At 47.0% G+C, this 26,738-nt stretch overlaps 1 protein-coding gene across 2 annotated transcripts in view; it reads right to left on the bottom strand.

The window, feature by feature from the left end:
• ARHGAP39 (Rho GTPase activating protein 39) overlaps positions 1 to 26,738 on the bottom strand; it is a 368,562-nt gene that overhangs the window by 61,511 nt on the left and 280,313 nt on the right. For both annotated transcript variants that reach the window (XM_089692101.1, XM_089692102.1), the window contains one exon: positions 18,627 to 18,700. In XM_089692101.1, the coding sequence (XP_089548227.1) occupies positions 18,627 to 18,700 (74 nt within the window). The remainder of the gene's footprint in view (positions 1 to 18,626; positions 18,701 to 26,738) is intronic.

Genomic DNA, 26,738 nt, shown 5'->3' with positions numbered 1-26,738 from the left:
AATGTAAGGGACATTCTTCCCACTGACCACCAATGTAAGGGACATTCTTCCCACTGACCACCAATGTAAGGGACATTCTTCCCACTGATCACCAATGTAAGGGACATTCTTCCCACTGACCACCAATGCAAGGGACATTCTTCCCACTGACCTCCAATGTAAGGGACATTCTTCCCACTGACCCCCAATGTAAGGAGCATTCTTCCCACTGATCACCAATGTAAGGGGCATTCTTCCCACTGATCACCAATGTAAGGGACATTCTTCCCACTGATCACCAATGTAAGGGGCATTCTTCCCACTGATCACCAATGTAAGGGACATACTTCCCACTGATCACCAATGTAAGGGACATTCTTCCCACTGATCACCAATGTAAGGGGCATTCTTCCCACTGATCACCAATGTAAGGAGCATTCTTCCCACTGATCACCAATGTAAGGGACATTCTTCCCACTGATCACCAATGTAAGGGACATTCATCCCACTGATCACCAATGTAAGGGAACACTACAATTTTCTCTTTCTCTCTCTGCTTTTCTTTAATGGTTATTGTTGCATATATTATACATATTTCCATTGTTTCATTTTACATTATTATTGAAAATGTTTTTCTATGGAGTAGCCCCCCCCCCGGTGTTAAATATAGTAGAAATGTCACATTCCTTATTCCTTTATTTAGGGTGAGGGTTTCCTGAGGCCTGAAAGTTAATATATTGGTTCCTCCATGTTAGAAAAAAAAAAGTTGAGAAAGGCTGGTCTATGGAGGGACATGGCCTGCAGAGGGCAGCATTGAGCTGCTCTCTGATCACTTGACATGCATCCTGTTCATTCTGTACTATATGCTGTATAGAGAAAGCAGTAAACAATGTTCCATTTTAGCTGGAAGAGGCGTGTTATCTTGCAGATCACAGACAAGTAGAGGGTACACAGAGATATCTGACCACATATGATGGATATGACATCTCACTACTACTCAGCCCCCTGGAAAAGCAGCATTTACAATAACGGCATTAGAATGATCATGTTATTGCCAGGGAAGTTTCTTTATACACCGTGGTGGCGACATTCAAACCTGTATTATCCCTTTACAGGATTGCCGAGGTCCCTGCGGACCGGCAGGCTACAGATGCTAAATCCCCGGGATAAGAGATTAAGTCTGTCCTAATCCATCGTAGTATTCTTCCTCCAGCAGACAGACACATTAAAGGGAAATGTCCACGTGTTAATGCCGATGAACGGAGGGCCTAATTAAAATGCTGCGCGAATCTGTGGAAGTGCATTAGTGTAGCGGGAAGGGAGCAGCGCCGAGGGTTGCCATGGTAACAGGTCGTCACTGCAGTCCGCTCTCCGGAATCCTTATTAATATCGCCACTTCTCCGCAGACCTCGCTGCAATAATATGCACGGTCAATGCAGCAAGGGCCCACACCCTCCTCACCGGCAATGCTGCATGGCCTCCACCATGAGACACGACATCATGCACCTAGAACTATGCACCGCACCCACCAACCATGGAACACGGCAATAAAGGAACACTGCGCGTTCTGAATCACTAAAATCCTATATAAACAAAATGTTCGCATCATTTTAAAAGTAATTTGCAATCTTTTGAAATCTGCATTTTTCCTGAAAGCGGAACTTCACTCTCTCAATCAACATTGGTGATTTTTAATCCTTATGCTGCCAGCATTAGTAAATAGATAGGAAATGATATCATATTTAATTGTTTTACATAGTTAGTCTGGCTGAAAAAAGACAAAAGTCCATCCAGTTCAACCATTAAAAAAAAAATAAAAAAAGTTATAATCCTACACCCACAGTTGATCCAGAGGAAGGCATAAAAACCCAGCAAAGCATGATCCAATTTGCTCCTGCAGGGGAAAAAATCCTTCCTGATCCCCCCGAGAGGCAATCGGATATTCCCTGGATCAACGTCACCTATAAATGTTATATCCAGTTATATTCTGTGTATCCAAGAAAGAATCCAGGACTTTCCTACAGCAATCCACTGAGCTGGCCACAACCAACTCTTGAGGGAGTCTATTCCACATTCTCACAGCTCTTACTGTGAAGAAACCTTTCTGTGTTTGGAGATTAACCGCATGCCGCCCAGCCACTGTACATATACGGCGGCAGGGCGGCACTCACAGGCAAAACCACGTTTTAAGACGTGTGTTTTGTAAACAAATAGGGAGCGCGTGCGAGGCGCGCCGCCGCCCTATTTGTCCTGTGGATCACCGCCGCAGATGTCAGTCGCCAGGTCACAGCCGCTCCTTAACGGCTATGTCCCGGTGATCGGCGGCAATCAGTGACAGAGAGCACAGCTGCAGTAGCTGTTCTGTCTGTCACTTCCTTCTCAGCTCGAGGATGAGCTGATCGAGAAAGAGGAGTTTCTCTTTCTCGATCAGCCTTGTCCCGCCCAGTACACCCCCCGCCCCCTAGTAAAACACTCCCCTCACTCCTATAACTCTTCCCTACAAAATAAAGTTAACCCCTTCCTCCCCATTGCCATTAGTACAGTGTCAGTTTTTTTTTTTTTTTGCACTGATCACTGTATTAGTGTTTTTGGGGATGTCAGTGACCCCAAGTCAGTACCCCCAATGTCTGAATGTCCGCCGCAGTCCCGCCATAAGTCGCTGGTCGCTGCCATAAGTCCCTGATCGCCACCATTATTAGTATAAAAAAAAACCTAAAAATCCCAGTATCTTTCCCGCCATTTGTAAACACTATAACTTTCACATAAACCAATTAATTTACACGTATTGGGTTTTTTTTTAGCAAAGAGATGTCGCAGAATGCATTTTGGCAGAAATTTATGACTAAATTAGATTTTTGCATTTTTTTTTACTTTACATGTTTTATAGCAAAAAGTCCAAAATATTGTTTTTTTTCCTCAAAATTGTCAGCCTTTTTTTTTTATAGCGCAAAAAATAAAAACCGCACAGGCAATCAAATACCACTGAAAGAAAGCTCAACTTGTGGGGGAAAAAAAGGATGTAAATTTAGTTTATGTACCGTATTGCATGACCGCGCAATTGTCCGTTAAACTAGCGCAGTGCTGTATAGCAAAAAAATGGCGTAAATTGCAGTATATATCCCATAGTTTGTAGACGCTATAACTTCCACACAAAGCAATCAATATACACTTATTGGGATTTTTTTTACCAAAAACATGGAGCAGAATACATTTTGGCCTAAATTTATAACCAACTTTGAGTTTACTATTTATTTTTTATAGCTGAAAATAAAAAATATTGTTTTTCTTCAACATTTTTGGCCTTTTTTTGTTTATAGCGTGAAAAATAAAAAGCGCAGAGGTGATCAAATTACACCGAAAGAAAGCTCTATTTGTGTGAAAAAAGGACGTAAATTTTGTTTGGGTGCAGCATTGCATGACCGCGCAATTATCAGTTGAATTAGTGCAGCGCCGAGTAGCAAAAAGAGGCCTGGTCAGGAAGGGGGGTAAATCCTCTGGCGCTAAAGTGGTTAAATCTCTTTTCCTCCAGACGTAAAGAGCGCCCCCTTGTCCTCTGTGATGACCTCAGGGTGAATAGCGCCACACCGAGTTCACTATATAAACCATTTTTTTTTTTTTTACATTTCTTCATTTATCTCCCGGTTTCCATGCCTTCTGGTTAACAAGCCCCCCATGTAGCATTGGGCAGTTGACAGGTTCTTTTTATAGAGACACTGTGGGGTTTATTTACTAAAGCTGGAAAGTGCAAAATCAGGCTCACTTCTACATAGAAACCGGAGTTTTTCAGCGTTTTTGCATTTAGCGACGTTTTGCCACGATTAGCTGCGTTTTAAACTTTCAGCGCGGTCACACTTTGAATGACAATTACTCAGTCATGCAACATTGTACCCAAATGACATTTTTATCATTCTTTGAGATGGACCTTTTTTTGGTGGTATTTAATCGCCACAGGGTTTTTTTTTATCATTTGCTAAATAAACAAAAACATACGTAAAATTTTGAAAAAAAAACATGTTTTTCTTAGTTTCTGTTCTTTTTTCCTAAATTTAGGCCACAATATATTTTTTTGGGGAAAAATAGCCCAAATCAGTGTCTGTAGGAAAGTTATAAAGTCTACAAACTATGGTATAAATCTGAAAATTGATCAATCCTGATGTACCTATCTCATTTCTTTAGACCCTAAAATGGCAGGACAGTACAAATACCCAAATACCCCCCCCCCCCCCCCCAATTACCCCTTTTTGGAAATCAGACACTTCAAGGTGTTTAGTCAGAGGCACAGTCAGTTTTTTTAAGTTGTAATTTTTTTGTCCCAATTTTTAACAAATTTTTTTTCTCAATTTTGTTTTTTTTTATACATGGTCAGTGTCATCAAATGACTGGTGTGGCACTGATCAGGAACACTGACTGGTGAGAGTATGTAAAAATAAATAAAAAAACAAATAAATAAAAGAAAGTATAATTATTTTTCAAATGTTTTAACTTTTTTTTACATATACTGTGACCAAAAGCAGTAGTGTCCCCATAGTAACACTTTACTGCTTTGGGGAGGTAATCAGAGTTTTTTTTTTCTTTACAGTATGGTTGCTTATTTCAGTGATGATCACTGTTATAAGCAATCATTTTTTGAATGGCATCTATTCACGTGCCATTGTGTACACATGGTACAGGTCCGCTGCGAATGGCCTTGTCTGTACCATGAGATCACTGTGCCCAATCACAGAGATCACAGTAGCCCACCATGACTAATAGAGTGGTTATGAATGAGAGCCATTGTGTACATCTGGTCACGGTGATCCCATGGTACCGGGACCGACCCGGTACAACAATCTGACAGATCGCTCCACTGCGCAGCCCCTAGGGTGAGCATGAGGTGTGCGACTGAGAGGACATCATATGACATCCACTCAGAATAACGAAGCTCCTGCCCGGCTGTCATTTTACAATAGGTCAGGTGTGAGGTGGTTAAATATTTTGCCTTCCCTGGTTCCTCCCATGATAATAAAATAAAAAAAAACTTTATATTTCCATTTTATACTTTAGGATCTCTGAGTTTCTCTATGCAATGCAGGCAGACTATGGCTGGTGAGAGGGGCTGACAGGGTGCTGTACATAGCTTCCTGAAAACACAAAGCACCCGGAATCAGTACTTCTTTCAAGAGCCTTTGGCCCTGAGGTAATTAGTGGGCTGGCTCTTGTGAGGAGTTAGGCAAATATCAAAACACCTCGATGGGTGGGTGTCTGTCTGGAGGAGGGGGGCATTCCTGGGCAGGCTGTATTTGCATGGGTAGCACCCAGGTGTGATGCTAAGCCCCTATGATTGAAAGTATTGTAAGAAAAGGTAAAATTGAAGCACCACACCACTGATAAGAGGTGTAGATACAACTTTATTCCATTAAAGGTCAGGGGTATAAGTTGAGAAGCATCCGATGCGTTTCGGGGATCCAAGTGCCCCTTCATCAGGGCTAGACTGGCAATAAAGTGAACAGCCCAGGAGTGAACTGGACCTACAATCAAGGGTGTCCCTAGGGTTGGTGTCACCCGGTGCGATAACACTTGGTGACACCCCCTCCGACGATCCCCACAGAATGGATCGGATCTGCGAGATTGAGCATAATGGATCAGAGTCCGATCCATTATGCTCCCCAATCCGCAGATCCCATCCATCTTGCGGGGATTGTTGGCTTGCAACCTATACGGGTCGGTTAACTGATCTTTCAGCACCGGTCCGGTCTGCACATGCTCGAGAAGTGATGTCAGATGGAGGAGGTTCCTGCTATCATGGCCGCATTACCTGGTCACAGACAAGTCCCGGATCTTGCAGAGCCTTACCTAGATCAGTTAACCCCGTATAGGTTGCAAGCCGATGATCCCCGCAGGATGGATCAGATCTGCGGATTGGGGAGCATGATGGATCGGACTCCGATCCATTATGCTCAATCCACAGATCCGATCCATCTTGCGGGGATCATCAGCTTGCTTTAAAACTTTCCTTTCTGTGGAGAGATCAGTTAACCCCGTATAGGTTGCAAGCCAACGATCCCCGCAAGATGGATCGGATTTGCGGATTGGGGAGCATGATGGATCAGACTCTGATCCATTATGCTCAATCCGCAGATCCGATCCATCTTGCGGGGATCCTCAGCTTGCTTTAAAACCTTCCTGTTCCTGGAGCTCGTGGAGAGGGTCTGGTGTCACCCCGTGCGATAGGTGTCACCCAGTGCGGCGCGCACCCCCCGCACCAGCCTAGGGACGCCACTGACTCCGACGATCCCCGCAGGATGGATCGGATCTGTGGATTGAGCATAATGGATCAGAGTCCGATCCATTATGCTCCCCAATCTGCAGATCCGATCCATCCTGCGGGGATCATTGGCTTGCAACCTATAGGGGGTTAACTGATCTTTCTACACCGGTCCGGTCTGCACATGCTCAAGAAGTGATGTCAGATGGAGGAGGTTCCTGCTATCGGCTGCATTTTCTGGTTACAGACAAGTCCCGAATCTTGCACAGCCTTACCTAGATCAGTTAACCCCGTATAGGTTGCATGCCAACGATCCCTACAAGGTGGATCAGATCTGCGGATTGGGGAGCATGATGGATCGGACGCCGAGCCATTAAGCTCAATCCGCAGATCCGATCCATCCTGCGGGGATCGTCGGCTTTCTTTAAAACTTTCCTGTACGTGGAGCTCGTGGAGAGGGTCCGGTGTCACCCCGTGCGGCGCACACCCCCCTGCACCCGCCTAGGGACGCCACTGCCTACAATGGTAGCAAAGGCTTAATCAGCTTGTTTGGTAGCCCCTATGATTCAAAGAACTGAAATCAATGAATGAAAGGGGCAGGGCCACGGACAGTCAGGCCGGGGAGGAAAGGGCTAGAAGATGCTGGGCATCCTCCAGTCAAGAAAAGAGGCGGGCTCTATTTGATTTCCTGTATTCTCTAATACATTCTGAGGAGCTCACAGTGTGCAGTGAAATCAGAGTAAGCTGATTCACCCCCGGTTCACATATATGCGGCCCTGCGGGCGGTTTTGCACAGGCACGAGAGCCCATTCATTTGCCCCGTGACACGCAGGGAAGAAGTCCCTGCACTTCTACTGAAAACGCAGCCCGCACGGGAACCTCGGTTTCCAGTATGGTTGTGTTTTCCAGTGTGAGCGGCGTGCCATTAGAAGTAATGGCACTCGTTCGCGTCCGCGTTTCCCTGTGCGGGTGGTGCAGCTGCACGGATTTTCCTGCAGATCCGCAGCGGCACCACCCACACAGAAGTGCACCGAGCCTCAGTGCAGGAGGAGCCGGTACAACTGTGCAAGACTGAAGGGAAGTTCTGCTTTAACGTCGACATTGGAAAAGGCACTACTGGTGAAAATGTCATTTTGAATGGACTCAGGTGGCCGCATGGTTGGCATAGAGCCATTTCCAGCACTACTACACACGGCAATTCATCCAATGACTTTTATTGAATAACCCAGTTAGTGTGATGATTCTCCTATGACGGGGAACAAGGCGCGCGGTGTAATGTTGAGGGATGACATCTGAGCCCGCTCCTCTCTACAATCTTTAATATACATTTTCTATATTGAAAAGCCGCTCCTTCTGCTACACACATATGAAATGATCTGTCTCCGGAGATGTGATCCTTCCACCCGTCATACCGCAGTGATGTATAGAGATCATTACATGGAAAGGAGAATCCCCCCCCCCAATTAGACGTTTATGAGGTTTTTCCTTGGGTGGTAAGCCTTGAATATAAAGCAGTATAATATGAGTGGTATGTACGGCTGAGGTGGTGAAAGAGCAGCAAACATGTTAGGACTGTCCAATATGGCAGCTCCAAAATACAATCCACACAGGGGATGCAGGCCGAGGCAATAGTTGGTTATCTTTATTTGTGTGATCTGATCCGGTCCAATTCAAAAGGCCTACTGACCTCTAAGATGTGATGGGTGGATTTCTCAAGATCTGGCAATCTTCTCGTGTATTTGGCCCTCCAATCTGTCAGCACAGCTTATCTGCCAATCAGGCAGCTGGAGATGAACTGGTAGAAACCGTGTCAGATGGAGAACATGTCCAGCCAATCAGAAATTGGCACAGTGACTCCACCTTATGCCAAGCCAGGTTTGTACAAGGAGGAGTTGAGCTGTGGTCAGTTGCGTTTGGTAGCTGGAATATGTACAGTTGTGTTCAAAATAATAGCAGTGTGTTGAAAAAAGTGAATATAGCTTTTATTTCCATCCACACAAATGCATTGGGAACACGACACATTCTATTCCAAATCAAAACATGAAGAAAAATACATCAAATTTGTGTTGTTCCTCTAAAAAAATTGAAGAAATGTGAATATTAGACGGTTCAAAAAAATCGCAGTGTTTGTATTCTTCTTTACAAACTCAAACATTCACTATATAAACTGAGAAATGTTTGAAGATTTTGCTTTCCTTTGAATGACTTCATGAATATTTGGTTGTAGTCGCACTGTTTCTGAGAACTGCTGTACATCTGTGTTGCATGGAGTCACCCAACTTCTGGCCCCTGTGATCAGGTATTCCAGCCCAGGATGATTGGACCACATTCCACAGTTCTTCTCTATTTCTTGGTTTTGCCTCAGAAACGGCATTTTTGATGTCACCCCACAAGTTTTCTATTGGATTAAGATCTGGGGATTGGGCTGGCCACTCCATAACGTCCATCTTGTTGGTCTGGAACCAAGATGTTGTACGTTTACTGGTGTGTTTGGGGTCGTTGTCTTGTTGGAACACCCATTTCAAGGGCATTTCCTCTTCAGCATAAGGCAGCATGACCTCTTCAAGTATTCTGATGGATTCAAACTGATCCATGATCCCTGGTATGTGATAAATAGGCCCAACACCGTAGTATGAGAAACATCCCCATATCATGATGCTTGCACCACCATGCTTCACTGTCTTCACAGTGTACTGTGGCTTGAATTCAGTGTTTGGGGGTCGTCTGACAAACTGTCTCCGCCCACTAGACCCAAAAAGAACAATCTTACTTTCATCAGTCCACAAAATGTTGCCCCATTTCTCTTTAGGCCAGTCAATGTGCTCTTTGGCAAATTGTAACCTCTTCAGCACACGTCTTTTTTTCAACAGTGGGACTTTGCGGGGACTTCTTGCAGATAGCTTGGCTTCACATCGGCGTCTTCTAATTGTAACAGTCCTCACAGGGAACGTCACACCTTCTTTCATCTTCCTGGAGCTGATTGTTGGCTGAGTCCGCGCCATTTTGGTTATTCTTCTATCCATTCCAATGGTAGTTTTTCGCTTTCTTCCACGTCTTTCAGGTTTTGGTTGCCATTTTAAAGCATTTGTGATCATTTTAGTTGAGCAGCCGATCATTTTCTGCACTTCTTTATATGTTTTCCGTTCTCCAATCAACTTTTTAATCAAGGTACGCTGTTCTTCTGAACAATGTCTGGAACGACCCATTTTCCTCAGAATTTCAGAGAGAAATGCACTGTAACCAGCATGTCCAACATTTGCTGCCTTCCTTCCTTAAATAAGGGCAATAATTGCCACCTGTTTTTCAAAGAATGAATGACCTCACTAATAGAACTCCACACGGCTATTATTTTGAACATGCCCCTTTCAATGAGTGATTCAATGACACAGAATCAGCAGCATGCATGTCATGACTGTTGGGTCTGTTGGATTTCTATTACTCTACTACACCTGCTAGGAAATTATTTGCCATGTAGAAATATCATTTCTACCAAAAACAGTGATTGATCCGGTTAGTGATGTCTGACTGCTATTATTTTGAACACAACTGTACCGCTTTGCATAGGATCTAGGAGAATAGAGGTTAGTGACACTACTGAGCATTGGACAATCAGTGAGGGGCACTACTGAACTGATGATTAGAAACTTGAGGGGCACTACCGAGTATGGGGGCACCAATAGGGTCAATACTGGGCATAAGGGTATCATGAGGGGCAATGCTGTGCAAGGGGGGACCATGAAAAGCAATACTTAGTATGATAGAACCAAGGGAAATCATCAACCTGGGGCACCATGAGTGGCAATACTGAGCATGTGGGCACCATAAGTGGTAATACTGAGCATGTGGGCACCTTGAGGGGCAATACTGAGCATGGGGGCAATCTGTGTGGGCATGGCAGCACAATAAGGAGTTCTACTGTGCATTATGTGGAGGCACCATTAGGCAAGAGGGAAACAGAGCATGGAGGGAAGCATGTGGGACACTAATGGGAACATTATGGTGGGCACTATTGGACATGGAACTCTATAACAGGCATTAGTGGGGGCACTATGATGGGTAACAACTATGCATTGAAGGGAACTACTGAGCATAGGGGGCAGTATGAGGGGTATTACTGTGCAATACTGGGCATGGGGGCCTACGAGAGGCAATACTGAATATAGGGCACCATGGGCAAACCTGGAAATGGGACCACAATGGAGGGCCCAATAAGGAGTTCTAATATGCTTAGGAAAACCATGAGAGCACTAGTGAAGGAGGCATAAGGACGCAGTTTTATATATAAAGGGGGACAAATGAGCATGGGGGTAGTATGAGGGACCTTAAGGAGCACAAAGGCAGTCTTATGGGCATGGGGCTCCATAATTTGCACTAGTTGGCATGGGGTCACTATGATGGGTACAACTAAGCATAGGGGCACTACTGAACATAAGGGACAGTATAAGGAGTATAACTGTACAATATTGTGGACAATTCAGGACATGGGAGCAGCATGAGGGGCAATACTAAGCACAGGGGTACCCTGGGGAGCACTGTTGAACATGAGGGCTCAATAAGGAGTTGTATTGTGCATGGGGGGAACCATGAGGAGCACTACTAAGCATGTGGGGCACAATATTGGGTATGAAGGGGCACAACGAAGTATGGGGTCAGTATGAGGGACACTAATGGGCACAAGAGCAGTATGATGGGCATGGGGTTTTATGATAGGCACAGGGTACAACTAAGCATGGGGAGCAGTACTGAGCACAGGGGACAGTATGAGGTGTATTGCTGTGCAAAACTGGTCATGGGGAGACTAAGAGAGACAATACAAGATAGAGGGGCACTATGGGCAAATTCTCGACATGGGAGCACCATGAAGGAAAATACTGAGCAAGAGGGTATTGTTGGGGGCACTACTGAGCATGGGGAGCAGTACTGAGCACAGGGGACAGTATTAGGTGTATTGCTGTGCAAAACCGGTCATGGGGAGATTATGAGAGGCAAAACAAGATAGAGGGGCACTATGGGCAAATTCTGGACATGGGAGCACCATGAAAGGCAATACTGAGCAAGAGGGTATTGTGGGGGGGCACTACTGAGCATGGGGGGATACAATAAGGAGTTCTAATGTGCATGGCGTGCGCTAATGGGCATGAAAGGGCACAATTGGGCATGGAGGGCAAAATAAAGAACACTAACAGGCACAAGGGCAGTATAATGGGGTTTCATGGTGGGCACTAAGATGGGTACAGTTAAGCACATGGGGAACTACTGATCTAAGGGGGCAGTTTGAGGATTATTACTGTGAACGGGGGGCACCTCTGGGCATATGGATACCAAGAGAAGCATCACTGAGCATTAGGACACTTTATGAGCAATATATAGCATAGGAAGCATACTAAGCAGCAGTACTGAGCATGCAGGGACACTATGGGGACAATATGGAGCATGGAGAGGACCACCGAACAGAGGGGTGCTATGGGAGGCCATATGGAGCACAGGTGCAGTGTAGACATGACATTTTCTCTGTGACATGGTGTGGTCCCCGGTCAGAGCAGATCTGTCCTGAATACAGAGTACAGCGATATAGACGCTTCCCGGTGCAGCATAGACAGACGGTGCCCCATTGCCCTCTCCTCCTGGGTCACCGCCAGGCCATCTTCTCCGGGAAATACTCTGCTCAGTGATACATAAAGAAAGTTTAATTAATTGCCTGTTAATTAAAAAAATTCTCTGGGGACATTGCTGACGGCCAAATGACAATCTAACAGACGCAGTGTACACAGCGCTCTGGAAAGGTCAGCCGTGACTGACGCACTGAATGCGGGCCCCGCACTGAACCCCATGGTGTGTTTTTTGGCTTTGTTGTCAATCAAAAGTCACAACACAAGACTACTAAGGACTGAAGCCATATAACAAGAGTCAGCTGAGGAGTGTGGCCACATAACTAGAATGTGCTGAGGAGTGTGGCCACATAACTAGAATGTGCTGAGGAGTGTGGCCACGTAACAAGAATGTGCTGAGGAGTATAGACACATAACAAGAATGTGCTGAGGAGTGTGGCCACGTAACAAGAATGTGCTGAGGAGTGTAGCCACGTAACAAGAATGTGCTGAGGAGTATAGACACATAACAAGAATGTGCTGAGGAGTGTGGCCACGTAACAAGAATGTGCTGAGGAGTGTAGCCACGTAACAAGAATGTGCTGAGGAGTGTAGCCACATAACAAGAATGTGCTGAGGAGTGTAGCCACGTAACAAGAATGTGCTGAGGAGTATAGACACATAACAAGAATGTGCTGAGGAGTGTGGCCACGTAACAAGAATGTGCTGAGGAGTGTAGCCACGTAACAAGAATGTGCTGAGGAGTGTAGCCACATAACAAGAATGTGCTGAGGAGTGTAGCCACGTAACAAGAATGTGCTGAGGAGTGTAGCCACGTAACAAGAATGTGCTGAGGAGTGTAGCCACGTAACAAGAATGTGCTGAGGAGTGTAGCCACGTAGCAAGAATGTGCTGAGGAGTGTAGCCACGTAACAAGAATGTGCTGAGGAGTGTAGCCACGTAACAAGAATGTGCTGAGGAGTGTAGCCACGTAACAAGAATGTGCTGAGGAGTGTAGCCACGTAACAAGAATGTGCTGAGGAGTGTAGCCACGTAACAAGATTTGGTTGAGGATTGTTAGCACACCACAACAAACTGCTGACTGAGGAGTGTGGTCACATTACAAGAGACTGCTGAGAAGTGTAGCCACATAATAAGAGACTGCTTAGGGCATATGTGCTAATAACAAGGCCCGGGGGCTGAATCTGGCCCGCCAGGTCATTTCATGTGGCCCTCACACCCAGGACTTTTTTTAGCCAGGAAGTGGCAGAATGGTGCAGAGGTCAAAGCTAAGAAGGAGAGGTGGAAAAGATTAGTGGACAGTCCTTGAAAGAGAGCTGAACCCTGCATAGCACACCCCTAAGCCCTGCACTCTGTACGTAGCACACCCCTAAGCCCTGCAATCTGTGCATAGCACACCCCTAAGCCCTGCACTCTGTACGCAGCACACCCCTAAGCCCTGCACTCTGTACGTAGTACACCCCTAAGCCCTGCATTCTGTACGTAGCACACCCCTAAGCCCTGCACTCTGTACGTAGCACACCCCTAAGCCCTGCACTCTGTACGTAGTACACCCCTAAGCCCTGCATTCTGTACGTAGCACACCCCTAAGCCCTGCACTCTGTACGTAGCACACCCCTAAGCCCTGCATTCTGTACGTAGCACACCCCTAAGCCCTGCACTCTGTGCATAGCGGTACTCCTGAACTTTGCATACATAGTTTTACAGATACAGTCATTTGAAGGCAACCTAATGCTGATGTGACCCCTGTTAAAATGTCAGGTTTCTGTGATGTAAAAAAATGAGACAAAGATAAATAATTTCTGAACTTTTTCCACCTTTTATGTGACCTATAAACTGTACAACTCAGTTGAACAACAAACTGAAATCATTTAGGGGGGGAGTAAACATAAAAAACTAAAATAATGTAGTTGCATAAGTGTGTACACCCTCTTATAACTGGGGATGTAGCTGTGTTCAGAATTAAGCAATCACATTCAAAATCGTGTTAAATAGGAGTCAGTACACACCTGCCATCATTTAAAGTGCCTCCGATTAACCTCAGATAAAGTTCAGCTGTTCTAGTAGGTCTTTCCTGACATTTTCTTAGTCGCATCCTACAGCAAAAGCCATGGTCCGCAGAGAGCTTCCAAAGCATCTCTGGGATCTCATTGTTAAAAGGGATCAGTCAGTAGAAGAGGACAAAAGAAGTTCCAAAACATTAGATATACCATGGAACACAGTGAAGACAGTCATCAAGTGGCGAAAATATGGCGCAACAGTGACATTACCAAGAACTGGACATTCCTCCAAAATGGATGAAAAGGCAAGAAGATAACTGGTCTGGGAGGCGGCCGAGAGGCCTACAGCAACATTAAAGGATCTGCAAGAATATCTGGCAAGTCCTGGCTGTGTGGTCCATGTGACAACAATCTCCTGTATTCTTCATATGTCTGGGCTATGGGGTAGAGTGGTAAGATGGAAGCTTTTTCTTATGAAGAAAAACACATCTGAAGTCTCCCAAAAGCATGTGGGAAAATGTGTTCTGGTCTGATGAAACCAAGCCTGAACTTTTTGGCCATAATTACAAAATTATGTTCAGTGCAAAAACAACACTGCACATCACCAAAAGAACACCATACCCACTGTGAAACATGGTGGTGGCAGCATAATGCTTTGGGGCTGTTTTTCTTCAGCTGGAACTGAGGCCTTAGTCAAGGTAGAGGGGATTATGAACAGTTCCAGGTACAAGTCAATCTTGGCACAAAACCTTTAGGCTTCTGCTAGAAAGCTGAACATGAAGAGGAACTTTATCTTTCAGCACGACAACGACCCAAAGCATCCATCCAAATCAACCAACAAACGGCTTCACCAGAAGAGGATTAAAGTTTTGGAATGGCCCAGACCTGAATCCGATGGAAAATCTGTGGGGTGGTCTGAAGAGGGCTGTGCACAGGAGATGACATGCAATCTGACAGATTTGGAGTGTTTTTGCAAGGAAGAGCGGGCAAATATTGCCAAGTCAGGATGTGCCATGCTGATAGACTCCTCCCCAAAAAGACTGAATGCTGGAATCACATCAAAAGGGGCTTCAACAAAGGATTAGTATAAGGGTGTGCACACTTATGCAACCATATTATTTTAGTTTTTTATTTTTACTTCCCTCCACCTAAAAGATTTCAGTTTGTTGTTCAACGAAATTGTATAGAATCACATCAAAAGGGGCTTCAACAAAGGATTAGTTTAACCCCTTCCATACCGGGCAATCTTCCCCCTTCCTGCCCAGGCCATTTTTCAGGTTTCATCGCTCTCACACTTTGAATGACAATTGCGCAGTAATACAACATTGTATCCAGACTAAAATTTTATCATTTTCTTCACACAACTAGAGCTTTCTTTTGGTGGTATTTAATCACCGCCGGGGTTTTTATTTTTGCTAAATTAACAAAAAAAAGAACATTTTGAAAAAAAAACACGTTTTTCTTTGTTTCTGTTATAAAAGTTTGAAAATAAATAATTGTTCTTCATAAATTTAGGCCGAGATGTATTCTGCTACATGTCTTTGGTGAAAATAACCCAAATTAGGATGTATTTTATAATTTGTAGGAAAGTTATAGAGTTCACAAACTATGGTATAGATCTGAAAATTGATCAATCCTGAAGTACTGATGGCAAATCTAATTTCTTGAGGTCCAAGAATGTCAGAACAGTACAGATATCCCCCAAATGTCAGGACGGTACAGATATCCCCCAAATGTCAGGATAGTACAGATATCCCCCAAATGTCAGAACAGTACAGATATCCCCCAAATGTCAGGATAGTACAGATATCCCCCAAATGTCAGGACAGGACAGATATCCCCCAAATGTCAGGACGGTACAGATATCCCCCAAATGTCAGAACGGTACAGATATCCCCCAAATGTCAGGACAGTACAGATATCCCCCCAAATGTCAGAACAGTACAGATATCCCCCCAAATGTCAGAACAGTACAGATATCCCTCCAAATGTCAGGACAGTACAGATATCCCCCAAATGTCAGAACAGTACAGATATCCCCAAATGTCAGGACAGTACAGATATCCCCCAAATGTCAGAACAGTACAGATATCCCCAAATGTCAGGACAGTACAGATATCCCCCAAATGTCAGGACAGTACAGATATCCCCCCAAATGTCAGAACAGTACAGATATCCCTCCAAATGTCAGGACAGTACAGATATCCCCAAATGTCAGAACAGTACAGATATCCCCCAAATGTCAGAACAGTACAGATATCCCCCAAATGTCAGAACAGTACAGATATCCCCAAATGTCAGAACAGGACAGATATCCCCAAATGTCAGGACAGTACAGATATCTCCCAAATGTCAGAACGGTACAGATATCTCCCAAATGTCAGAACAATACATGTATTGTATTTTTGTTATACTAGTAATGTCGGCGATCAGCGAGACTGCGGCGGGCATGCTGACACTAATACAGTGATCAATGCTAAAAAAAATGGCACAGGGCAGGAAGGTCTTAACATTTCGGGCGATCAAAGGGTTAACTGTGTGCTGTGTGTGTTTCACATTATGTGCTGTGTGCTGTTTTACAACGGAGACATGCTACTTTGTATTTCTCTGGTATTGAACGAACGGTTGAATGAAAAAAAAAAACTGAAGAGCTCGGGAGGAGCTCGCTGTACTAACTATCTGATATAAGTACATTGATCTACTAGCTGAGCTATTGTGTTTTGACAGGGGGACTCCCTCCCAGAGCACTCTGGCTTGCACTCCCAGCCATTGGCTGCCAGCACTGATTGGATCCTGGTTTTCCAGCATGCCCATTCTCCAGAAGCTGACTGGTGTACACACGGGCCAAATGTCGGACGGTTTCTATTGAACCAGCCAATATTCGGCCCGAGTGTACAGGGCATTAAAAGACAAAGCCATGGCAAGCCTACTAGGCCATCATGAGACAGCTGGACCACCCAAAACCACCACTAATCATCAAACCCAATCCTTCACTATGGCAGTGAAGTTTGGGGTCCTGTCACCTACTCAGACCTACCCAAAGGAAATATCCCCCCCCTGCTCCCTATCCAACCAATATGAACTCCTCGATCACCACTTTCGCAATGCTAACATGCATTCAAGAGAGAGGTATAGAGGAAGAGGTGGGAAAGGTATGGGGGAAGATTTAGGGGACTGAGTAGAGAAGGGCTATAGAGGGATGAAGAGACATGGGGGGGAGGGCATATAGAGGGAGAGGTGGGGGAAAGGTAAAGAGGGAGAGCTATTGGGAGGGGGCAGAAGGTATAGAGGGAGAGGTATGGGGGGGTGATATAAAGGAAGAGGTGGGAGAAAGGTATAGAGAGAGAGGTATGGGAGGAGAGGGGAGAAAAGGTATAGGGGGAAAGGTATGGGGGGTGATATAGACAGACAGTTGAAGAAAAAGGTATAGAGGAAGAGGGGGGAGAGGTTTAGAGGGTTGGGGGGGGATTGAGAGAGGAGAGCAGTGTGGGGGGGGGGGGGTATAGAGGGAAAGCAGGGGAGAGGTATAGAAGAGGAGTGGCAGAGGGTGGAAGGTATAGAGAGAGAGGGGGGAGAAGTATGGGGGGGGGTATAGAGAAAGAGGTATAGAGGGAGGGGGAGGAAGGTATAGAGGAAGAGGGGGGAGAGGTACGGGGTGGTAAAGAGGGAGAGGTATAGAGGGAGGGGGAGGAAGGTAAAGAGGAAGAGGGGGGAGAGGTATGGGGGGGTGGTATAGAGGGAGAGGTATAGAGGGAGGGGGAGGAAGGTATAGAGGAAGAGGGGGGACAAGTATGGGGAGTGGTACAGAGGGAAGGGGAAGAAGGTATAGATGAAGAGGGGGTAGAGGTATGGGGGGTGGTAAAGAGGGAGAGGTATAGAGGGAGGGGGAGGAAGGTATAGAGGAAAAGGGGGAGAGGTATGGGGGGGGGGTATAGAGGGAGAGGTATAGAGGGAGGGGGAGGAAGGTATAGAGGAAGAGGGAGGAGAGGTATGGTATATAGAGGGAGATGGGGGAGGTTATATAGAGGAAAAGGGGGGAGAGGCATGGGATGGGGGGGGGGTATAGAGGGAGAGGTATAGAGGAAAAGGGGGGAGAGGTATGGGGTATAGAGGGAGATGGGGGAGGTTATGTAGAGGAAAAGGAGGGAGAGGTATAGAGGGAGGAGGAGGAAGGTATAGAGGAAAAGGGGGGGGAGGTATGGGTAAGAGGGAGATGGGGGAGGTTATATAGAGGAAAAGGGGGGAGAGGTATAGAGGGAGGAGGAGGAAGGTATAGAGGAAAAGGGGGGGGAGGTATGGGTTATAGAGGGAGATGGGGGAGGTTATATAGAGGAAAAGGGGGGGGGAGGCATGGGATGGGGGGGGGGGTATAGAGGGAGAGGTATAGAGGAAAAGGGGGGAGAGGTATGGAGTATAGAGGGAGATGTGGGAGGTTATATAGAGGAAAAGGGGGGAGAGGTATGAGGTATAGAGGGAGATGGGGGAGGTTATATAGAGGAAAAGGGGGGAGAGGTATAGAGGGAGGAGGAGGAAGGTATAGAGGAAAAGGGGAGAGAGGTATGGGGTATAGAGGGAGATGGGGGAGGAAGGTATAGAGGAAAAGGGGGGAGAGGTATAGAGGGAGATGGGGGAGGTTATATAGAGGAAAAGGGGGGAGAGGTATGGGATGGGGGGGGGGGTATAGAGGGAGAGGTATAGAGGAAGGTTTAGAGGAAGAGGGGGGAAAGGCAGAAGGATGGAGAGGACAGTGACCGATGAAGTGAGTACAGACAGAGGGGTGTGGGGGTTACGCACCTTTTTTGCTCCCAACAAGGCCGCCTTTTGGAGTTTCCTGTAGCAGTATTTGGCATACGTGCTGATTGCCACCCCTGCAATTGGAAGACAGAAAAGATGGTGAGTCGTTGTGAATACAGTGGAGGTGATGCCCCTTTATTACCCCCCAATCTGCCAATCACCCGATTATCCTAGAAGAGGAAAAAGCAGGGAGGGTGTTAGTGGTATGAGCAGGCCAGGATTACTGGAAAGCAGAGCTGAATACACCAATTGTGAACTCTGCAGCTCGGGGTCCTGGCCAGGAGGAGACAAGATCAGCTCATCCAATATGTGTCCATCCATCACCTACCTGTCCCTGGTCCTGACATGACCTACCAGAGTGATATGAGAGGGGAGCAGATGACACGTGTTCTATAATGAAACCCTCATCATTAATCCCCATCATATCACCAACACAGACAGTCCTTATTGCACCGTACTGGCCTCATCCATCAGATCCCGAATGACAGACTGTAGGTGTGCCCTCTACTTCATCATTCACCCCTTGCAGTGCCAGTTTACTACACAGACCTGAGATATGGTTTATATACTAAAAACCCAGCAATACATGGCAATTCCAGAGGGACAAGCCTTGTGATTGTGATATATACTGGTTTTATATAGTTATATAGCTCTGACATATACCATAGTGCTGTACAGAGAACAATGAGTCATCAGTCTCTGCACCACAGGAGCTTACACTCTAATGTCCCCCCACAGTTACACACTATTATTATTATACACGGCTCAAAAAAATGAAAGGAAGACTTCATAATCAGAGTCTAGCATCAAGTCAATGAAACTCCTGGGATATTGATCTGGTCAGGTAAGTAGCAGAGGGGGGTGGTAATCAGTTTCAGCTGCTTTGGGGTTAATGACATTAACAATAGGTGCACTAGATGGGCAACAATAAGAGTACCCCCAAAACAGGAATGGCTTTACAGGTGGAGGCCACTGACATTTTTTTCCCTACTCATCATTTCTGACTGTTTTTCACTAGTTTTGCATTTGGCTAGGGTCAGTGTCACTACTGGTAGCATGAGGCCATACCTGGACCCTACAGAGGTTGCACAGGCAGTCCAACTCCTCCAGGATGGCACATCAATACATCCCATTGCCAGAAGGTTTGCTGTGTCTCCCAGCACAGTCTCAAGAGCATGGAGGAGATTCCAGGAGACAGGCAGTTACTCTAGGAGAGCTGGACAGGGCCATAGAAGGTCCTTAACCCATCAGCAGGACCTGTATCTGCTCCTTTGTGCAAGGAGGAACAGGATGAGCCCTGCCAGAGCCCTACAGAATGACCTCCAGCAGGCCACTGGGGTGAATGTCTCTGACCAAACAATCAGAAACAGACTTCATGAGGGTGGCCTGAGGGCCCGACGTCCTCTAGTGGGCTCTGTGCTCACTGCCCGGCACCATAGAGCTGGATTGGCATTTGCCATTGAACCCCAGAATTGGCAGGTCCACCACTGGCCCCCTGTGCTTTTCACAGATGAGAGCAGGTTCACCCTGAGCACATGTGACAGACGTGAAAGGCTCTGGAGAAGCCGTGGAGAATGTTATGCTGCCTGTAACATCGTTCAGCATGACCGTTTTGTTGGTGGGTCAGTGATGGTCTGGGGAGGCATATCCAGGGAGGGACACACAGACCTCTACAGGCTAGACAATGGCACCCTGACTGCCATTAGGTATCGGGATGAAATCCTTGGACCCATTGTCAGACCCTACGCTAGTGCAGTGGGTCCTGGGTTCCTCCTGGTGCAGGGGGTCCTGGGTTCCTCCTGGTGCAGGGGGTCCTGGGTTCCTCCTGGTGCACAACAATGCCCGGCCTCATGTGGGGAGAGTATGCAGGCAGTTCCTGGGGGATAAAGGAATTTATACCATTGAATGGCCCCCACGCTCGCCTGACCTAAATCCAATCTGGTATTTCATATTTCGGTCCATCCAACGCCGCCAGGTTGCACCTCAGACTGTCCAGGAGCTCAGTGATGCCCTGTTCCAGATCTGGGAGGAAATCCCCCAGGACACCATCCGTGGTCTCATTAGGATCCTCCCCCGACGTTGTCAGGCATTTATACAAGCACGTGGGGGCCATACAAACTACTGAGGGCCATTCTGCGTTGCTGCAATGACATTTCAGCAAAATGGACTCGCCTGCTGCATCATTTCTTCACTTTGATTCTCGGGGTGTCTTTGAATTCAGTCCTCTGTAGGTCGATCATTTTCATTTCTATCAAACGATGGGGCGTCCTTACGTTCCTCACACATGACCCCGTCCATGTCAGTATAGAGATCCAGCAGGAGATTCCTCCCCATTGAGATCTGCTGTGTTTTCAAAGTCTTCCTTTAATTTTTTTGAGCAGTGTATATTTCTAAAGCTCTGACACATACCACAGTGCTGTACAGAGAACACTGAGCCAGTCACATCAGTCTCTGTACCAGAGGAGCTTACACTCTAATGTCCCCTCCCCCACAGTGACATCAGTCTCTGTACCAGAGGAGCTTACACTCTAATGTCCCCTCCCCCACAGTCACATCAGTCTCTGTACCAGAGGAGCTTACACTGTAATGTCCCCTCCCCCACAATCACATCAGTCTCTGTACCAGAGGAGCTTACACTCTAATGTCCCCTCCCCCCAGTCCCATCAGTCTCTGTACCAGAGGAGCTTACACTCTAATGTCCCCTCCCCCACGGTCACACACTATTATTATACATTTATATAGCTCTGACATATACCACAGTGCTGTACAGAGAACACTGAGCCAGTCCCATCAGTCTCTGTACCAGAGGAGCTTACACTCTAATGTCCCCTCCCCCACAGTCCCATCAGTCTCTGTACCAGAGGAGCTTACACTCTAATGTCCCCTCCCCCACAGTCACATCAGTCTCTGTACCAGAGGAGCTTACACTCTAATGTCTCCTCCCCCACAGTCACATCAGTCTCTGTACCAGAGGAGCTTACACTCTAATGTCCCCTCCCCCCAGTCCCATCAGTCTCTGTACCAGAGGAGCTTACACTCTAATGTCCCCTCCCCCCAGTCCCATCAGTCTCTGTACCAGAGGAGCTTACACTCTAATGTCCCCTCCCCCCAGTCCCATCAGTCTCTGTACCAGAGGAGCTTACACTCTAATGTCCACACCACCATCTCACAAATCCTGGCCACCTTGATGCTAATTGAGCTGTCAGTATATTGTGGATTTTGGGATATAGCAGAGAAATGTGAAGATCCTGCATGTTCTCTAGCAGTCCGGTGGCTCAGAGCTCTGGAGGTCATGGAGACTCCTGATGATTTCACAGCTCAGTAGGCAGCTCATCTATAAGATGAATGACTGTTATCATGGCTCCGCCATCGGCGTCCACCTAGTTTACACTCCGCTCAGGTACTCGCAGACATTATAGTACATCAGCCACAAGGAGAGCCCCCCCACACTGGAATAATGGAGACACAGACCTCCAACTTGCTGCTGATTCTCCTCTGGCAACCACTGGCTGTGAAGATCTCCATTGGCACAAATGGCAACAAAATGATTGCCTCTGGTAAGGGGAAATGTTTGTAAAAAAGTTTCCTGTAATGGCAACCATTTAGATTCTTTGATGTAAATTAAAGTGGAAATTCACCCAAAAATGTCTGCTTGTCTGCATCTACCACCCCCACCAACAGTCACATTTGGCACTTTTTTGGGGGGAGCGGGTACCTAGGTTTGACAGGTACCCGCTCCCACTTGCAGGTAAGATCGCGATCTTTCGGCCCCTCCTACTTTCCTCCGAAACCTTCTGGGACAGCACCCATTGAACAGGTCCCGGGCCCGCAGATGGGCAGTTGGATCCTGGGAGACATAGCGGGCAGGGGGGTGGAGGCTGGCACTATAGTGGGCTGTGTTGAAGCAGCACAGCCACCCGAATGCTCCACCTGACAGGTGAACCCTGCTGGTCCCCGTTGGGCTACGAGCGATATAAATTGAACATCCCTGCTAAGTAAGAAAAAAAAAAAACAATCTGATAATTTTTCAGGCGCAGTCTATTGGAGCCAAAACGCACAACTCTGCCATAAGGGCCCATTCATACCAGGCGCATTTCTGACTGCACTCCAACCGCATAGAGTCCAGGGGTAGGCAACCTGAGAGCTGCAGGACTACAAGTTCCATCATGCCTCAGCAAGTCATAGCTGTAACTGACAGTTTTGTAATCTTTGCAATGCCTCATGGGAAATGTAGTTCCTCAACAGCTAGAGAGCCACAGGTTGCCTACCCCTGGCATAGAGAGTCCAAATCCAGCTTATCCTATGGGCATAGTTCACACTAGTGCAGTGCGGTGAAAAAAGTCCAGCAAGCTTTCATTTTTTGTGTGCAGTAAATGTGCAGTTTCTGGTGTGAAAGGGCCCTAAAAGAAGCTCATGTACTTTTCTGAGCAACATGCTTCAAGTGACACTACGCTCAGGTGTGAATGGGCAGCATTGAATATAATGGAAATCCTGGTGTCCAGCTGGTTCACACTAATGCGGTGCGGGAAACTCAGCAAATCCTGTGGGTTTCCCGCACCACATTGCAATCGCACGGCGTCCATACGATCTGCAATGGGGGTCAATGTTCAATTAACGACAACCTGAAACAGATCTCCAAATGCAGTGCGGTTACCAGAATTCGCATTCCATGGGTGTGAACACACATGTGATGCCAATCAGGTGCAGGAAAAAAAAAAAGGGTGCTGTACCTTTTTGGTGCGGATATGATGCGATTTGAGCCAAAGCGTATGGCTCAAATTGTACCGCACAGACGTCGCATGTGATTTGCACAGAAATGCGGCGCGGTTCTTGTATGAATCACATGTGATGTGCAGCACCGCATTAGTATGGATCCTGGGCTGAAGCTACAAATCATGATTCTAATCGCTCCGGTGTGAACAGGGCCTGACACATGGAGCAAATGTTAGACCCCCCGCTGGTAATTTTGGGCCCCAATGGCTGTTTTGTAACTTTTTGTAGTAAAATATCTATTTTTCCCTTGTGTCTCATAGGGCCGTGTTTTTCCTTTTTTCAGTCAAGGTACCCTTTACCATTCTGCACAATCTCAAGGCACCCCATTTTACATTTGTAATTCGAATAGTTTTACATAATGCGGCAAAATCCACAGTCATAGGCAGGGCTGTGGATAAGGGGGTACCACCGGTCCTCTTGTACAGGGCCCAGGCCAGCAGGGGGCCCCAGGCAGCTGGGTGAACGGCACGGCTGGGGGGGGCAATTGCTGGAACCGATCCCCTGTATGGCTCTCTGCAGCAGCTGAAAGCTGGTTTATTCTTCTCTCTCCTGCTGGCTTTTGGCCGCTGCAGAGAGTGCCAGACAGGGGATCAGGGGGTAATTGCCCCCCTGACCTTACCAATTGCCCTCCCTGTGCACCATACCTTTCCCTCTACTGCCCAGGGCCCCTGTGTGCCCCCACCCCCGCAGTACAGCCAGCTTCCCTCCTCCTCCTTCCCACCGGCATCTGCAAGCACACAATAGGATTTTTCAGGATGGAGAGTGCGGGAAGGGTCCGGTAAGTATGTCACATTTACCAGCCTCTTCCTTTCCTGAATGAACATAATGAGTGATTGGTACGGATCGCTCACTGTGTTCATTCATAACTGAAGCATAGTGAACTGTGTTTATTTGAGGGGACCCTGTTAGGTTGTCTGTATGGGGCCCCGTGGGTTCTAACAGCAGCCCTGCGCGTAGGACACCCATCAGAGGTGAAACTGGTACTGACTAGTATTCCAGTGTTTCTCTCCCTCACTCAGCTGATGTGACCCCAGTGCTGATGGAGAGGGGCCGGGAATGGGCAAACAAGGCGCCCGACGTCCTCCTCATCAACTAATGATGTCATTGGTTGTTAGGATGCCGGCAGATGGCAGGTTGTAAAAGTGCGCAATGAAAACCTATGGCTTTGTGTACTAAATGGCAGGCTTGATCCAACCGCTGGTTTGTATTAGATTTTTATGGACAGTTTTTTGGTATTTTGCCAAGAAACCCCTAAAAATGCCTGAAGGCACCCCAGGGCACCCTGGCTGAAAAAGGCCGGCACAGGGGATATTTGTCTTCACTTCCCATCTCGTAGACATATTGAGCTAGAGCAGTGTTTCTCAACATTTTCCGGTCTAGGCACCCTTTAAAATTTTGGACAGTCTTGAGGCGCCCCATTCTAAAATGTGAAAAGCTATTCTAATAGTTTTATATAACGCAGCAACATCCTCACATGGAGGACACCCAACATTAGAGGTGATTTAAATACACTTTTGCACGCTGGTACTGACTAGTATCCCAATGTTTCCCAGTTTTTCCTCCATCACTGAGCTAATGTGACCCCAGCACTGATTGAGAGGGGCAGGGGAGGGTTAAACTAGGATGCTGTGCAGGCAACTGACATCCTCCTTATCAACGGATGATGTCATTGGTTGTCAGGACGCCGGTGGCTAGAAGTTCGTAATGATGCACATTGAAAATCTATGACTTGTGTAACTAAAAGGCAGACTTGTTTCACCCACTGGCTTGTATACAAGTACTGACTAGTATTCCAGTGTTTCTCTTCTCCCTCAGTTTTTCTCCATCACTGAGCTAATGTGACCCCAACACTGATGTAGAGGAGCAGGGGAGGGTCAAACTAGGATGCTGTGCGGGCAACTGTCATCCTCCTGATCAACGGATGATGTCATTGGTTGTCAGGACGCCGGCGGCTAGATGGTCGTAATGGAGCACGATGAAAACCTGTGGCTTTGTTGTAACTAAAGGCAGGCTTGTTCCACCCTCTGGCTTGTATACAAGTACTGACTAGTATTCCAATGTTTCTCTTCTCCCTCAGTTTTTTTCCATCACTGAGCTAATGTGACCCCCAGCACTGATGGAGAGGGGTGGGGGAGGGTCAAACTAGGATGCTGTGCAGGCAACTGACATCCTCCGTATCAACTGATGATACCATTGGTTGTCATGACGCCAGCAGATAGATGGTCGTAATGGTGCGCAATGAAAACCTGTGGCTTTGTTGTAACTAAAGGCAGGCTTGTTCCACCCGCTGGCTTGAATACACGTTTTGGGCAATTTTTTGACGTTTTTCCAAGGCACCCCTGAAGAAACCTCAATGCACCCCAGGGTGCCTGGGCACCTTAGTTGAGAAAGGCTGAGCTAGAGGAATCCCCATGAAGATAGATGCCGCCAGAACAGAAATGGTCTCCTCCACCCTTCCTGCCTACATGCACTGGCTCCAGTATCCTGGGCACAGCATTGCTCTGGACCAGTTTGCTGAAGAGACAATGGTGGAGCATGGCTGTGCCGTGTGTTAGTGAAACTGGAGTCTCCACCAAGGGGTGCATGTGATAGGGTCAGTATGACGGACCCTGAGGGTAGCCTGGAGCCTGCAGTACCGTGGCGGAGGCAGCCCAAGCTCTGTGATAGGCCAGACTAGATGATACTTGGTGACACTGGTTGGAGCACCCTCTGAATGTGACCACAAGGCATGGTTATAAATGTATATCTTTGTTAATAAAGCGGAAATGCACTGTTAGCTTTGCCTCCTCACATTTATATGTGTCTTTACTGCTATGGGAATGGAATCACCTGAATTGGATCTTGGCTGGGATCATTTGGAGACTATTCCTGTATATGGAATACATTATGAATAGTATCATTGGAGATCCATTCCTTCTGGTGAGTTCACCTTTATGGTGGCTGGTGGACACCAAGTGTGGATGATTCACAATTTGGGAACACACCAGGAAAGGGCGAGGAAGCTGTTCTTACAGATAACAGAAATGGTCTTTTACCCCCCGGTTCACATCTATGCGTCCGTCCGGGGCCGCATTTTGTGCAGGCACCAGAGCCCATTCATTTGAATGGACTCCCATGCCCGTGACACGCAGGGAAGAAGTCCCTGCACTTCTTCTGAAAATGCAGCCCGGACGGGAACCTCGATTCCCAGTACGGATGTGTTTACTAGTGCGGGCGGCGTGCCATTACAACTGATGGCACCCGCCCGCGGGGTCCGCATTCCTCTGTGCGGGTGGTGCGGCAGCACGGTTTTTCCTGCGGATCCGCAGCCGCACCACCCGCACAGATGAACCTAGCATT

The sequence above is a fragment of the Staurois parvus genome, unplaced genomic scaffold (assembly GCF_062004578.1).
Source record: "Staurois parvus isolate SC_StPar_1 unplaced genomic scaffold, SC_StPar_1.0 ptg000575l, whole genome shotgun sequence".
NCBI lineage: Eukaryota > Metazoa > Chordata > Amphibia > Anura > Ranidae > Staurois > Staurois parvus.
The sequence above is the reverse complement of the archived record's forward strand: the minus strand, read 5'-3'. Positions and strand labels throughout refer to the sequence as shown.